Source organism: Lepidochelys kempii, chromosome 2 (assembly GCF_965140265.1).
Source record: "Lepidochelys kempii isolate rLepKem1 chromosome 2, rLepKem1.hap2, whole genome shotgun sequence".
In the NCBI taxonomy this organism is placed as follows: domain Eukaryota; kingdom Metazoa; phylum Chordata; order Testudines; family Cheloniidae; genus Lepidochelys; species Lepidochelys kempii.
The window spans coordinates 137915030-137929226 of NC_133257.1; the positions used below are offsets into that span (position 1 = coordinate 137915030).

Sequence of the window (14197 nt, forward strand, 5' to 3'; positions counted from 1 at the left end):
CAGTGCTCTGGTTGGCTGCGCACACGCGGCAGCCATCTCACGCTGCTTCAAGCAGCTACCCCATGAGCGCAGCCAACCGCCACCCGGTTCCTTCTCTACCCCAGAGGATCAAGCCGGAACTCTGAAGCAGAGGGGAGAAGGTTGGGAGCACCCACAGGGACAACCATCTCGGAGAACCTCAGTTACTGCACAAGGTGAGTAAACCTTTTCTTCGTTGAGGAGTGTCCCTGTGGGTGCTCCACTTTAGGTGACTGAAGAGCAGTGCCCCTCGGTGGAGAGGAGGGGCTTCGTAGTTGATGTATGTACAGTGAAGAGCACCGATAGACTGAAGTGAGCGTCTGCAGCTGACTGCTGTTCCAGGGCATAGTGTTTCGTGACAGTATGGAGTGATCCCCAGGTAGCTGCTTTACAAATATCAGTGACAGATACATGTCTGAGAAAGGCTATGGACGTGGACATAGCTCTAGTGGAGTGTGTGCAAAGTCCAGAAGGAGCTTGCAGATTGTAATTTTGGTAACATAGTTTGATACAATTAGAGATCCATTTAGAAAGTCTCTGGAAATGGTTTGGCCTCTTGATCGTTCTGTTGTGGATACGAATAGCCTGGATGATTTTCTGAATGTTTTTGTTCTCTCTACATAGAATGCCAGCACTCTGTGGATGTCTAGCGTGTGAAGGGATGCCTCCCTGTTGTTGTTGTGTGGCTTGGGAGAGAATACAAGTAAGTAAATGGATTTATTGAGATGGAAGAGGGAGGCAACCCTGGGTATGAATTTAGGGTGTGGGCATAGGATGACTTTGTCCTTGAGGAATGTGGTATAAGGTGGTTGTGCCATTAGGGCACCCAAATCTCCCACTCTTCGTGCTGATGTGATAGCTACTAGAAAGGGAAACTTCCTGGTTAAGCGTAGGAACAAGCAGGTCACTAGTGGTACAAAGGGTTTGCCTACGAGGGCAAAGAGAACAAGGTTGAGGTCCCACATAGGGGTTGAGTCTGTTAATGTGTGGTAAGTATTCTCTATACCCTTGAGAAAGCACTTAGTCAGTGGATGGGTGACGACCGTGAGTCCGTCCACCTTGTCGTAAAAGGTGGTGATGGCTGATAAGTGCACTCTGAATGAGCTAGTCGAGAGGCCAGATTTTTTGAGTGTCAATATGTAATCAAGGATAGTGGGTAACGGGGCCAACTGTGGAATGATTTGCTTGTCTCGGCACCAGATGGAGAATCTTTTCCACTTGTGTGCATATGTTTTTCGTGTGGAGAGACATCGGCTGTTAAGTAGAATGTTTTGGACCTCCTTGGAACAGCGTAATTGGAGTTCTGTCATCCCTGAATTAGTCATGCGTAGAGACAAAGTGTTGGAATGTTGGGGTGACAGAGGTATCCTGTGTCCACAGGTGAGGCAGGAGGAGAAGGGTTCGTGATCTGATAGCCACTGGGGTCTGGTATGGGAACCAAGTTGGTATGGGCCATGTTGGTGCAATCAAGATGACTCTGGATTTGTCTTGTCTGATCTTGTGAAGGACATGATTCAACAGGGGGATCAGGGGGAAGGCATACAAGAGCGGGGCCTCCCATCTGATGAAGAAGGCGTCTCCAAGAGAGTTGTGTCCTGGTCCCGCTCTGGAGCAGTATTGTGGGCATTTGGCATTGTGGGTTGTGGCAAAACGGTCTATTGAGGGGAATCCCCATTGTTGGAATATAGTTTGCAGAATTTGTGCTTCTAGTTCTCACTCATATGTCCATGAGAAGTTCCTGCTGAGGTTGTCTGCTGTGGCATTCTGGTTTCCAGGTAGGTAGGATGCCATGATGTGTGTTGTTGGAGATGCACCATTGCCAGAGGCAGACTGCTTCTGTGCAGAGCAGGTAAGATCGGGCCCCTCCTTGGCGATATATATAAAACAGTTGCCAAGTTGTCCGTGAGAATCTGGACAGTTTTGTTGCAGATCGGGGGAGAAAGTGATGGCAGGTATTTTGAATTGCTTGGCGCTCCAGTAGATTTATGTGGAGATTTGACTCCTCTAGGGACCATTGGCCCTGGATGGTGTTGTCGGCCACGTGTGTCCCCCATCCTACCAGAGAGGTGTCCATGGTGACAGTGACTGATGGGGTTTCCCTTTGGAAGGGAAGGCCTCAGCAGACATTTGTTTGTTTTGTCCACCATGTGAGCGAGTCTTTCACTCTGCTGGGCATTGTAAGCAGTCTGTTGATTGGGTGTGTGTGAGCAATGTATACAGTGCAAGCCAGGTTTGTAGACATCTCAGATGCAGCCTGGCTTGTTTCATGACAAAAGTGGTAGCCAGCATGTGTCCGAGAAGTTGTAGGCACGTTCTGGCGAATGTTTGTGGGCTGTGTCTTACTGTTGTGATTAGGTTTTGTGACAAAGTTCCTCCTCTACCTTGGTGGGTCTTGTGCTTATTGGCGGATTTGCTCGCCTTGGAGCTTCACGGCAGCCCTTAGCTTGGCTGTTTTCGTGAACCCACAGTCCAGGTAAACTCCTCCTGTGTCTGACCAGGAGTTGGGAGGTTTGGGGGGAACCTGGGCCGCCCTCTACTCCGGGTTCCAGCCCAGGGCCCTGTGGAATGCAGCTGTCTAGAGTGCCTCCTGGAACAGCTGTGCGACAGCTACAACTCCCTGGGCTACTTCCCCATGGCCTCCTCCCAAAACCTTCTCTCACCATAGGACCTTCCTCCTAGTGTCTGATAATGCTTGTACTCCTCAGTCCTCCAACAATATGCGTTCTCACTCTCAGCTCCTAGCGTCGCTTGCTCCCAGCTCCTTACATGCACACCACACACTGAAGTGAGCTCCTTTTAAAACCCAGGTCCCTGATTAGCCTGCCTTAATTGATTCTAGCAGCTTCTTGATTAGAACACCTGCAGCCAATCAGCTTGTCTGTCTTAATTGTCTCCAGAAGGTTCCTGATTGTTCTGGAACCTTCCCTGTTATCTTACCCAGGGAAAAGGGATCTACTTAACCTGGGGCTAACATATCTGCCTTCTATTACTCTCCTGTAGCCATCCGGCCCGACCCTGTCACAGTTTCTTAAGGCAAGAAACCATTGTTGGGGTAGCCGTGCTGATGCCATGACACAGTCGAGGTGTGCCCTTATAAAAGTCCAGTTGTTGGGTTGGGGTCAGGGTGGATTTCTGTAGGTTGGTTTGTAAATAGGGTTAGGGTGGTGTGAACTGCCTCATCGTATGTCGGTGCTTTCAGCAGGCAGTCGTCTAGATAGGGGAATATGGTCCCACCCTACTTGCGAAGATGTGCTGCTGCAATGGCAAGTACTTTGGAAAAAAACCCTTGGGGCCATAGACAGGCCAAAAGGAAGTATCTTGTATTGGTCGTGTAGGCTGCCCAGAGTGAATCGTAGGAATCTCCTATGCAGGGATACAGATTCCAAGTGTCCCTCGTGTCACACGGGAGTCCTTCAGGGTGTTTAAGGAGACATCTGTGCTCTCTGCAAACAATTTCTTCCCCTCAAAAGGTAAGTCCTCTACTGTTGCCTGAACTTCCCTGGGGAAGCCGGACAGATGGAGCCATGAAGCCCTCCGCATGACAATCGACGTGGCGATGGAGCAGGCTGCTGTGTCAGCAGAATCCAGAAAAGCCTGCAGAGCAGTTTTGGTGATGAGGAAATCCTCTGCTATGTCGTCTTTATATTGTTCTTTTTTGTCACCTGGGACGTGGTCAATAAAAGATGACATCTGAGAAAAAAAATGTTGTGCGTGTACTTGGCCAGTAATGCAGAATAGTTTGCTATGTGCAACTGGAGGGTCGCTGATGAAGAGGCTTTCCTGCCGAAGAGGTCTCGGTGTTTCCAATCTTTATCATAGGGGTGGTTTTGGTTTGATGTTGCTTCCCCCTTTGATTAACTGCCTCTACCACCAATGAGTTTGCAGTAGGGTGAGTAAACAAAAACTCAGCTCCTTTAGCTGGCATGTAGTACTTCTTGTCAGATCACTTACAAGAAAGTAGGGCTGTGGCTGGAGTCTGCTATACTGTTTTTGCTGGGGCCATGATGGCAGCATTCATGGGTAGTGCTATCTTGGCTGATAGAGAAGTTTGCAATGTGTCTGTCAGCTTATGTTGAGTCTCTGGTAACTCAGCCAATGAGATGTCTAATGAATCAGCTACTCTTTTAAACAAATCCTGAAAGGATTTGAAATCATCTCCCAATGTGGGGGGAGGTGGCATTATTGTTTCATCTGGAGATGAAGCTGGGATGGTGTCACCCTCCGGCCTGTCCGCAGATTCTTCAGCTTCCTCCTCCAGCAGTCCTGGGGAAGCTGGAGCAGATGGAGATGATCACTGTGTCCTGGACCTGGGTGGATTGGATGGCTGGGTATCCTGGGCTCTGTATAATACCCAGGAGTCCCAGTATGACCACTGCAGTGGGAAGGCCATGGGAGAAGACACCCTTGTGAGGGCTGCCAACCCACGCCCTGTGGGTCCAGGTTTAGGAGAGGAGTGATGAGGTGTGCCCACTCTTGTCTCCACTTCCTCTTCTTCATCACTGGAGAGAGGAGGGGCAGAGTCAGCGAGTGTCACGATAAAGCTTGGCCCTGACTCTGGCCAGGGTGCCATCGGTACCAAAGAGCAGGTGGAAGCAATGAGGAGGTCTGCATGGCTGACAAACTGCTGAGGTACCGGGAGACTCGGTGCCATCAGCACAGGCAAGCTCAGGCTGGGAACCAGAGGGAGCGTCGGTGCCGCAGACTTGTCATGTTGTATTGGTGCAGCAGGTGGCACCAGAGTGCGGCGCTGTGCCTGAGGTTTCCAATGAGGCTTAGTTTTGCTGCTATGAGAGTGAGACCGCAGAGGGTCTTTTGCTCCTCAGGATGTCTCGGTACCGGACGGGCCCAGTGCCTCGTGGTCCGGTGCTCTGGGTGCTGTTGATACTGAGGCAGTTTTTGTGTATGGGGATTGCTTTTTTGGAGGTGAATCCTGGTCTGGAGAGGAGTGAGACCACTTTTTTGTGGCTTTGGTAGGACCAGGGTCCTTAGCAGTCATTTTTGAAGAGGACCCCATATCTGAGGCAGCTGAAGGTGAGAACTGGTGAGGTGGCGTCTTGGACTCGGGGTCGGAGGATCTCTCATCATTAAAAGTTTTAATTGGAGGTCCCTGGCCTTTCTTGTCCACGCTGTGAGTTTCTTGCAGTGGGGACACGTTTGGGTAACGTGTGTCTCCCCCTGCAGGCAACGGACACACTGCGATTGGCTGTCAGTCACTGGTATTGAGAGTCTGCAGGTCAGACAGCACTTGAGACCTGCAAAGCCCAGCATGTCTGAGAGGCTAGCTGAATGAAAAATGGGAACAGTCCCGGTCTAATGCCTCTTTGGCGGCTGCCTGCCAGAGGCAGGGACAAAAATGGGAAAGTTTTGTTTTTTTTTAATGTGAAAATGAAAGAAAAATGAATGGAGAGAGAAACAATCTGGAAAATTAACTGAGAAAAGGGCAGAGATGAAAGGAATATGAGAGTACATAGGCCACTGCCATCGTTCTGACTGAAACCAAGGGCAGGAGAGAAGGAACTGGGTGGCGGTTGGCTCCGCGTGTGGGGTGTCTGCTCGGAGCAGTGCAAGACGGCTGCCGCACATGCATGGCCAACTGGGGCACTGCTACCACAAGTCTCCGACTAGAAGTGCAGGGCACCAAGACACCCGCAGTGGAGCACCCACAGGGACACTCCTTGAAGAAGAAACCTAAAGGTACCTATGAAATTATGTTCTCTTCAAGATCTGGGCCCTTGCCAGAGCAATCCATGTATTTATCACCTCACAACTGGATTACTGAATAGAGTTTATATCTGACGATCACTCAGAAGCCGGAGCTGGTGCAGAATGCTGTAACTCCATCCAATATGTGGATGTTAGCAAAATTCAGCAAACACACAGGTTTTCTGTTTACTCGTAGGTCTGATCAGCCCTTGCATTTGAGGTGCTCTTGTTAATATTCCCTAGATTTAAAGGTGAGGAAATGGAGGCAGGGCATTCTTGGGGGAGGGTTCTCAGTTCTAGATCTTGTTTCCCCCCCGCCCCCCATCTCCAACACAGCGTGGATTTTACAGGCCTTCTGTGTTCAATACAAGACCCATCTCTTTTTTCAGGCGTAAGCCATACTGGGTAGGGAGAGGAAAAGAGTGGGTGGGAATCTGCTAGCAGTGGTGTCTTTGCCCATTTCTTAAAGGTATGTTACACAGTACAATATGTATTTGTTATTATTTGTGGATATATGCCCAAAGTTCCAAGATAATATCACAGCACGTACTTCAGGAACTGCCTTCCCTTCTCCCTTCTCTTCTTCAAGTTTTTAAGACACAATACAGTCAATTCCTGATGTGTGTCACATCAAGCAAGTGACTATTTCTGGTGATGAAACAATGAGGAGTGGTTTCTCCTACACTCAAAATCACATCAGCAGATACAATGCAAAGTATGTTTTCCTCAAACTATGGTTACGATGGCTTTTAATTATTAGAACAACTTACCATCATAAATGTAGTTGGGGTTGAGAAGCTGAAAAAGAGAGAAAGTGAAATAATTAATTCTTTCAAGTAACATTCTTAAAACTAATATTATTTCCAATGGTCTAAAATGAAAAAGCTTTAGCATGGTGATGGGTTTTAGCCATACCCACAAAAGCACAGAAGCAGCTGCAACTCAGTGTTTTGGCACCCATACCACTCTCCCCATATTCACTTTGGAACGGCCTTACAGCCCCAAACTGGAGGATCACTTCCACAGGCTCTGAATTTGGAGAAACAACATGAAGAACCACACTCACTGAGCCAAATTCCTCCTTGGTCTAATGCCACTCAGGTCAATGCTGTTACACAAGAGACAAATTTGACCCATTATATTAACTTACCCCACAGGCTCATTTTTGAAATACCATATCCTTGTAGCATTTACCTTCACGGAAACCTTGTTGGCAAGTCCTTCTCGGGATTTGCGATAACCATTTTCTAGCTTGCCTTCCCTTTTGCCGTCTTTATCTTTTTTCTCAGATTTCTTCCTTATACGGAGTGCTGTGTGCCAAGATGTTGACTTCCTGAAGGCAGAACATTAACATTTTGTTCAACTCTTTTGAGCTCTCAGCAGGGCATTGTGCTGTTTAACTTCACTTGCACTGGAAAATTTTAATGTTTGTAAATATCCGAGAGAAAAGATTGCAGAGTCCAGTCGTGTTGAGTATGGGAGCTGTAAAGGAAACTCATAAATATCTTCAAGAAATCTTAGATTTCCTGGTGACCCTCTAAGCTAAAAGTATCAATTTTGATCTCAGTGTATTTCTGCAAAAAATTACAAAATTAAAGGATGCAGGGTAAGTATAAGAGACATTTTGCCTTTGTTTAAAACTGTAGACAAAATGAAAGATCAATGAGAAGCGTTGTAATGTATGGAATCTTACCTATGAAGCGAAGTCTTTCATAAAATCATGGACACTGTTAGTCAAACACAGCAATGGCCCATCTGTCCTGTCTCCAAGCACAGGTGCCGTTTTTTCAAAGTGATGGGGGGTGCTCGACCCCCCAGCTCTGCCCCCACTCCACCCCTTCCCCCAAGACCCCATCCGGCCCCTTCCTGCCTCCATGCCACCCCCACCCCCAACAGCACCGTGTCCTCGCTCCTCTCCCCCAGCCTCCTGAACGCCACGAAACAACTGTTCATGGCGGGTGGGAGGTGCTGGGAGGGAAGGGGAGACTCTGGTTTGTGGGGCCTGCCAGCAGGCTGGAACTACTGTGGGGAGCTGATAGGGGGCTGTTGACGGTTGCTCAGCACCCGACATTTTTTCCCTGTGGACGCTCCAGCCCCGGAGCACCCATGGAGTCGGTGCCTATGTCTCCAACACTGATCAATGACAAATGTTTCAGATACAAATGTAAACCCCCCCATAAATCATCCAATTTTCCAATACTACAGTATGGGGAGAAATATACTTTCATGCCAACAACCATCTTTCTGCTTTAAAGCATAAGAACTGGCAGCCCCGGTAATCTCATTCTAATTGGTGTAATTATAGTTTATTATTCTTATTAATAGAAATGCCTAATTCTTAATAAATTATTCCATTTAAAGTTTGCCTTAATTTCCATTTCAGGTCTCTTGATTCTTTTATTATGGGAAAGGTTAAGTTTGAGTGCATAATTAGTCTTCTTTCAGTAACATTAGGTATCATTTCAGGAAAGCTAAATAGCATTTGTAATAAAGAAAATACTTGCATGGGTTTCTTAAACATTTCTATCATAGCAAATTTCCAACCTATAAATCAGTTTTACTGACACTAAGACACACCAAATATTTTCCAGGAATTCATCACACGTGAGGTCCATTTCCTTCTGGAAGTTCACAAAAACTTTTAGTTTAGAAGGCTCAAATCCTGATTTAATTATAAATCTTTTTACAAAATGCTCAAGTAACATAAAATATGTGCAAACCCTCTTCTCTTCTGAAGAAACCCAGACACTCACTTGATTGTTCCATCATGGTTGTCAATGATGACTGCACTGGTATGCCCCAAGACATAGCCGGGAATCCAGCCCTCGGCTGCAGGGCACTGGTCAGTGGCGGCTCTGAACACCAAAAACATGTTCTGTTGGTTGCTGGCTAGAATTTGCACGACCTCTCCTTGGTAGACATTTATCTCATCCTCCTTCACTGCCGTGTAGTCGTGTGTCACCAGCATGGTGGAGATATTGCTACTGCTGCTACTTTCACTCTGTAGGTATTAATGGGATAGGGACAGAGAGGGGAGGGGAAAAAATGGGATCAAGTTTAGAGCTCACACAGAGGACACTTAAGATTACATTGTGCTGCGACACTAAACAATCTGTAGTCCAAGGAGTTTATCTGTCTTTTTGAACATGCCTGGTCTACTGTATCTTTGTCATTTACACAAATAAAATATACTATTACCTGCCATTACAGAAAGCTGATGAAGAAATGGGGATTTCCCCCCACATTTGTTACTTTTATTTATCATTCTATGGATCCCAGTTTTATTGAAGCCTCAGGGCACCCCTTTTTACTACCTACAGAAGCAAACGACAGTACATGGGATTATCCATTGGGAGGCATTATAAGTCACAATTTGAAAGAGAGACCAAAAATTAAGGCTAGGACCCAACCTAATCAAAGCTGGGAAATTCAGCCTTGAAGCAGATGATCGTTCTCACCTTACTCCATTTGTTGGATCTTAGGACAGTAGCCCAATCTTGCATATTACATATAATAAGGTACAAAAGGGCAAAATGAACTGGCTTTTGTTAGTGTTTCTCAAAAATCTTAATGCTTGACAGTTTAGTCTGTTAAAGACTAACAGATTTATTTGGGCATAAGCTTTCGTGGGTAAAAAACCCACTTCTTCAGATGCATGGGCCATTTATGTTAGTCTTTAAGGTGCCACCGGACTCCTCCTTGTTTTTGTGGATACAGACTAACACGGCTACTCCCTGATACTTTGTGCATTTTTTTAATTCTTTATTTTTAAATGCGCAGGATGAGATAAATTAGCTACTTTTTAGGTGTTTAAAAAAAAACACAAAAAAACCAGGAAAAACAGATCATTAATTGACCCATTTATAGCTACCCTACAGTTGGAGGTCTTTTTTCTCATATTCTATCAGTAAGTACAACCATTATAAGTGCGTGTAGTTACAAGCATGGACTCAACATTGTATGGGTATACCTGAATTTTTTGCCTTTCTCCTTAATAAGCATTGGCAACAAATGTTGTAATGACTGATCAATAACTCATATGATGTAAATCACGCTATCAAAGTTTTTCAGCCATGAAAAGTTATCTGTCTTGACAGTGGTCCCACCTGAAAACTCAGGTCTAGCTATTACCTCTTGTGACTACCTTATGCTTCTTTCTGAAATTTTAATGAATGTCAACATGCAATTTCTCATCAGACTAACAAACCAACTCCATATAGCTTGGCCCTGAACATCCAGTTTCCTTAGGAAGGACTTAAAGGTAAGCCAACCTGTAAACTGGGGGACTGGATGATTCCGGGGAATAACAATGTGTCGTAAGTGTTGGTGCTCTGAATATATCTTAAGTCGATGACTATTATCACTACTACCACACAATGGCTGGTCAATAGCCCAAAGACATTAAGCTGATGGTGAAAAGTTGTCCCCAACAGAAAATGCACCCTGTGCTGGGAGTCTCAGTACAGAGGGCAAGAATTCAACTGTCTCCCCATTATTATTATTATGCCACTCCTATCTGATAATCAATATCACCTGTAACTGCAAATGAAAAGAAAATGGACCACAATCTGCTCAGTTACATCAATGTCAAGTTTCTTCAGATTTATACCAGTGTAAATGATAGTTTGGCCCAGTGTTTAATACGTGGTTGTGGTCAGAAGAGTAAAGCCTGCTCGAATGGCACCTTCTTACCCAACACAACTGCTCCTGATGTATATTCTGAGTCATCACTGTAGGCAGCATGGTTCCACGCACAGTGCACTGGGCTGGGAGTCAGGACACTTGAGTTCTATTCCTGGCTCTTCCATCTACCAGCTGTGTGACCGTGAGCAAGTCACCACACCTCTCTGTGCTTCTGTTTCTCTTAACACTTTTGTGTGTGTCTACTCTATTTTGAATTCAAGTTCTTAGGGGTAGCAACCGTCTGTGATTATGTGTTGGCACAGTACCTAGCACAGCTGGGGACTTCAGACACTACTATAATACCTTAGTATTACCTGTAATACTGCTCTGGTGATTAAAGTAGGTATGTACTGCATTTCACTCCTATTATCATGACAGAGCGCACACACCTCTGGGTGAGGGAACAGGATTTTATTCTGGGCTGCATACCCCCAATAAGGTAATTAACTGAATTCCAGTTAACTGACTTTGTATTACAGTTAACAATGTTCAAGACAAAAAGAACCCAGCTTGACTCCCCCACCCTAGGGAGAGTCAATGGTCCCTGTAAATGGCATATCTGAGGAGGGAGCATCTGCAAACTGCCTGCCTGGACTGGGAGTGTGCACAGCCAGCCAGCCAGCCAAAGGGAGAGTCAGCACATAGAAATCCTCCTAGCAGCTCCCCTAATACCAGTAGGGAGCATCTTCTGATTTTTATGCCAGCCTAGGAATGTGCCCATCATATCTACAAAGGCAGGGAAATCCATCTAATTTCCAGGCTAGTCAATGTATGAACACAAATGCCCAGCCCCAGTAGGGAGCATCCATAAATTCCAACATGGTCAGATTAATATATTCCAAGGCCACAAGGGACCATTGTGATCATCCATGGAACACAGGCCAGAGAACTTTCCCAGAATAATTTCGAGAGCATATCATTTAGAAAAACATCCAATTGTTTTAAAAATTGTCCATGATTGAGAATCCACCACAACCCTGATAAATTGTTCCAAATGTTAGCTTCCCTCACTGTTAAAAATTTACGCCTTAATTCCATTCTGAATTTGTTTAGCTTCAACTTCCAGCCACTCGACTGTGTTATACCTTTCGCTGCTAGACTGAAGAGCCAATTATCAAATATTTGTTCCCCATGAAGGTACATACAGACAGTAATCAAGTCACCCCTGAAATCTTCTCTTTGTTAAACTAAAACAGATTGAGTCCCTTCAGTCCACCACTATCAGGCATGTTTTCTGACCTTTTAATTATTCTTGTGACTCTTCTGTAAACCCTTTCCAATTTATCAAAATCCTTGAATTGTGGGCACCAGAACTGGACAGTTTTCCAGCAGTGGCTGCATCCGTGCCAAGTACAGAAGTAAAATAATCTCTCTACTCCTACTCAAGATTACCTTGTTATCATCCATAACTCTGCTGGCCATAGATTTCTCCTTGTGTCCCTTTGCTTTCCTTATCAATCTTCTACAATTCCTAATTTATATTCATTACTATCAACTTCCCCTTTCTTCCATTTGCTATATATTATTTTTAATTTTTTATAGCTGCCTTCACTCCCATTCTGTACCAGGTAGTTTTTCTTTTCCTTTTTTTAACCAATATGGCCTTCTTTCTTGATTGTGGCTTTTTGGAAATCTAGTTACATGTTCTTAAATAATTCCCAATTATCATTCACGTTTCTGATTAAGTTCTACCGCCCAGCTGATTTGGCTTTTAATTGTTTTCAGCTTTGTGAAGCTGGGCCTATTAAAGCATCAAGTACACATTTACTAGTGACTTTATTCTGTTTGCACATTATAAATGTGATCAAGTCATGATCATTTGTATCTACGTTACCTCTAATTTTTAGTTCTGTAATCAGTTCCTCTTTATCTGTCAAGAAGAGGTCTAACATAGAATTCCCCCATGTTGGATGCAACACTTTTTGAATTAGGAGATTGTCATAATATTTAGAAATTCCAGGGATGTTTTAATACTGGCAGCAAGACACCCCGAGAATATGTCACTTAAACTGAAGTCCCCCATGATCATGCAGCTTTTCCCCCTGTTCATTATATATGGATGTGCAAGAAGCCGGCCATCCTGTTCAGGGGTCTGCAGCAGACACCAACTAATACCCAATCTTGTGCTTTATCTGATAGGACATTGATCCATAAGCATTCAAGGTCATTTTCTCTTGACTTATCAGTGACTCAGAAACAGGTAATGCCATTTTTGACAGAGTGTTATTCCCAGTCTCCTTTTGCCTGCTTGCTCCTTCCTAAATATGTGATAACAATTGATTTTAACATTCCAATCATGTGAATCATCCCACCAGAACTACTTGCAAACTGCTAGTACTGTCAGGGAAACTGCACAGCAATCTAGCCCAAGAAGGGAAAACCTGCAAAGTACCACGTCTCCCCATAATTCAAGCATTGTGTACCATAAAAGCTTAATCAAGAATTGTTTCCACATACTTGACAATCCTACTAAGTAGAAATCTTCTATGTTTTGAATAGGTGTTTCTCACAGCTTTTACAAGAGCCAGACTAGAAGGTTCATTTCATGTGTTTTTCAGGGTTGCCCCCTTTTCAGTTATGAAACAGAAACACATGCATACATGAGTGCATGTGTATGTATATTTTTACACATATCATTTAACTACATCTATATACGTGTGTGTAAATATGTACAAACACACATCCACAAATGAATACATCAAATTTAAGGACATAAACCTTCACAGCTCATTTTCTCCAATTAGTTGATCACAGAGGGAAGTCACTAAGTTAAAATTTGTGACATCACCTTGTATGACGACAGACAGTGACGTTATAAATGTAAAATTATGACCTACCTCCATAATCGAGCTAAAAGAGAAGGTGAGTTGTGAGGGAGAAGGCATATTCAGGTAGCGCTGGCTATTGTAGGAAGCAAACACAGAAATTATGGCCTCCTTTTCAAGTTTTCATGAATGTCCCAGTTCAAAAAATGGAATTTTAATAATTGATTTAAAGCCTTATTTGGGAATGACAGAAGAAATTGGTATTTATTGCTTTAGTTCACATAAAACTATCTTATTAATGCTCTATTCATTTATTCAAAAGACATCTATTTACCCTAGATATCATATTAACATAACATTCTGCTAGACTAAAGAAAAAGATAATGGCAAGACAAAGCCAAACCAAATGAAAATTAGAAAGGAGACCAGATCAAATAAAAAAAGAATACATGCAAAGCACAATTTTTTTCCTCTAAGGCTATTACAAAGGTAAGTGTAAGAACTAAAACATCGAGAGAGCTCTATATGTTAAACAATTCTACCAAGAAGTGCATGCGTTTAAAAAAGTATTGCAGGTTAGGTGATTTGCAATTGGTATTGTGTAGGAGCTGTGACAGGTACTGAAAAAACAAACACTTGTGAAAACAACACTTAGTGAGGGAAAACCAAATGCTGGTAAAAGGCATGGTGACATGCCTATCACATTCATAGTGAGTGACATTCATTTGTTGTGCATTAAATTTGCACATGCCCCATGACTATGTTGCGTTTCCTGGTGGACATCAGTTCAGGATGTGGATTCTGTTAACCCTTTTTTCCCCACACACACAAAAAAGTGCAGACTAAAAGGTTGAATCTCCAGATGCCCTAACACAGTTTCTTTTACACAGGGGAATAAAGGCGTGGAGTGAATATTTCCACTTTCTTACTTTTGGGGGGCTGACGGTGATCAGAGTTTTTTTTTGGTTGTGTGTTTGTGTGTTTTCAGTTGATACTTGGAAGCTTCACTGACCAGATATGGGATTTAA

The 14197-nt window shown here is 44.1% G+C and overlaps 1 protein-coding gene across 6 annotated transcripts in view; it reads right to left on the minus strand.

Annotated features, from left to right (window-relative positions):
* Positions 1-14197, minus strand: part of TRIO (trio Rho guanine nucleotide exchange factor) — a 402095-nt gene that overhangs the window by 15485 nt on the left and 372413 nt on the right. For 4 of the 6 annotated variants that reach the window (XM_073332315.1, XM_073332317.1, XM_073332318.1 and 1 more), the window contains 3 exons: positions 8475-8722; positions 6916-7054; positions 6492-6519 (listed from right to left, as the gene is read on the minus strand). In XM_073332315.1, coding sequence (XP_073188416.1) covers positions 6492-6519; positions 6916-7054; positions 8475-8722 — 415 coding nt within the window. The other 2 variants (XM_073332319.1, XM_073332320.1) reach the window with 2 other exon arrangements.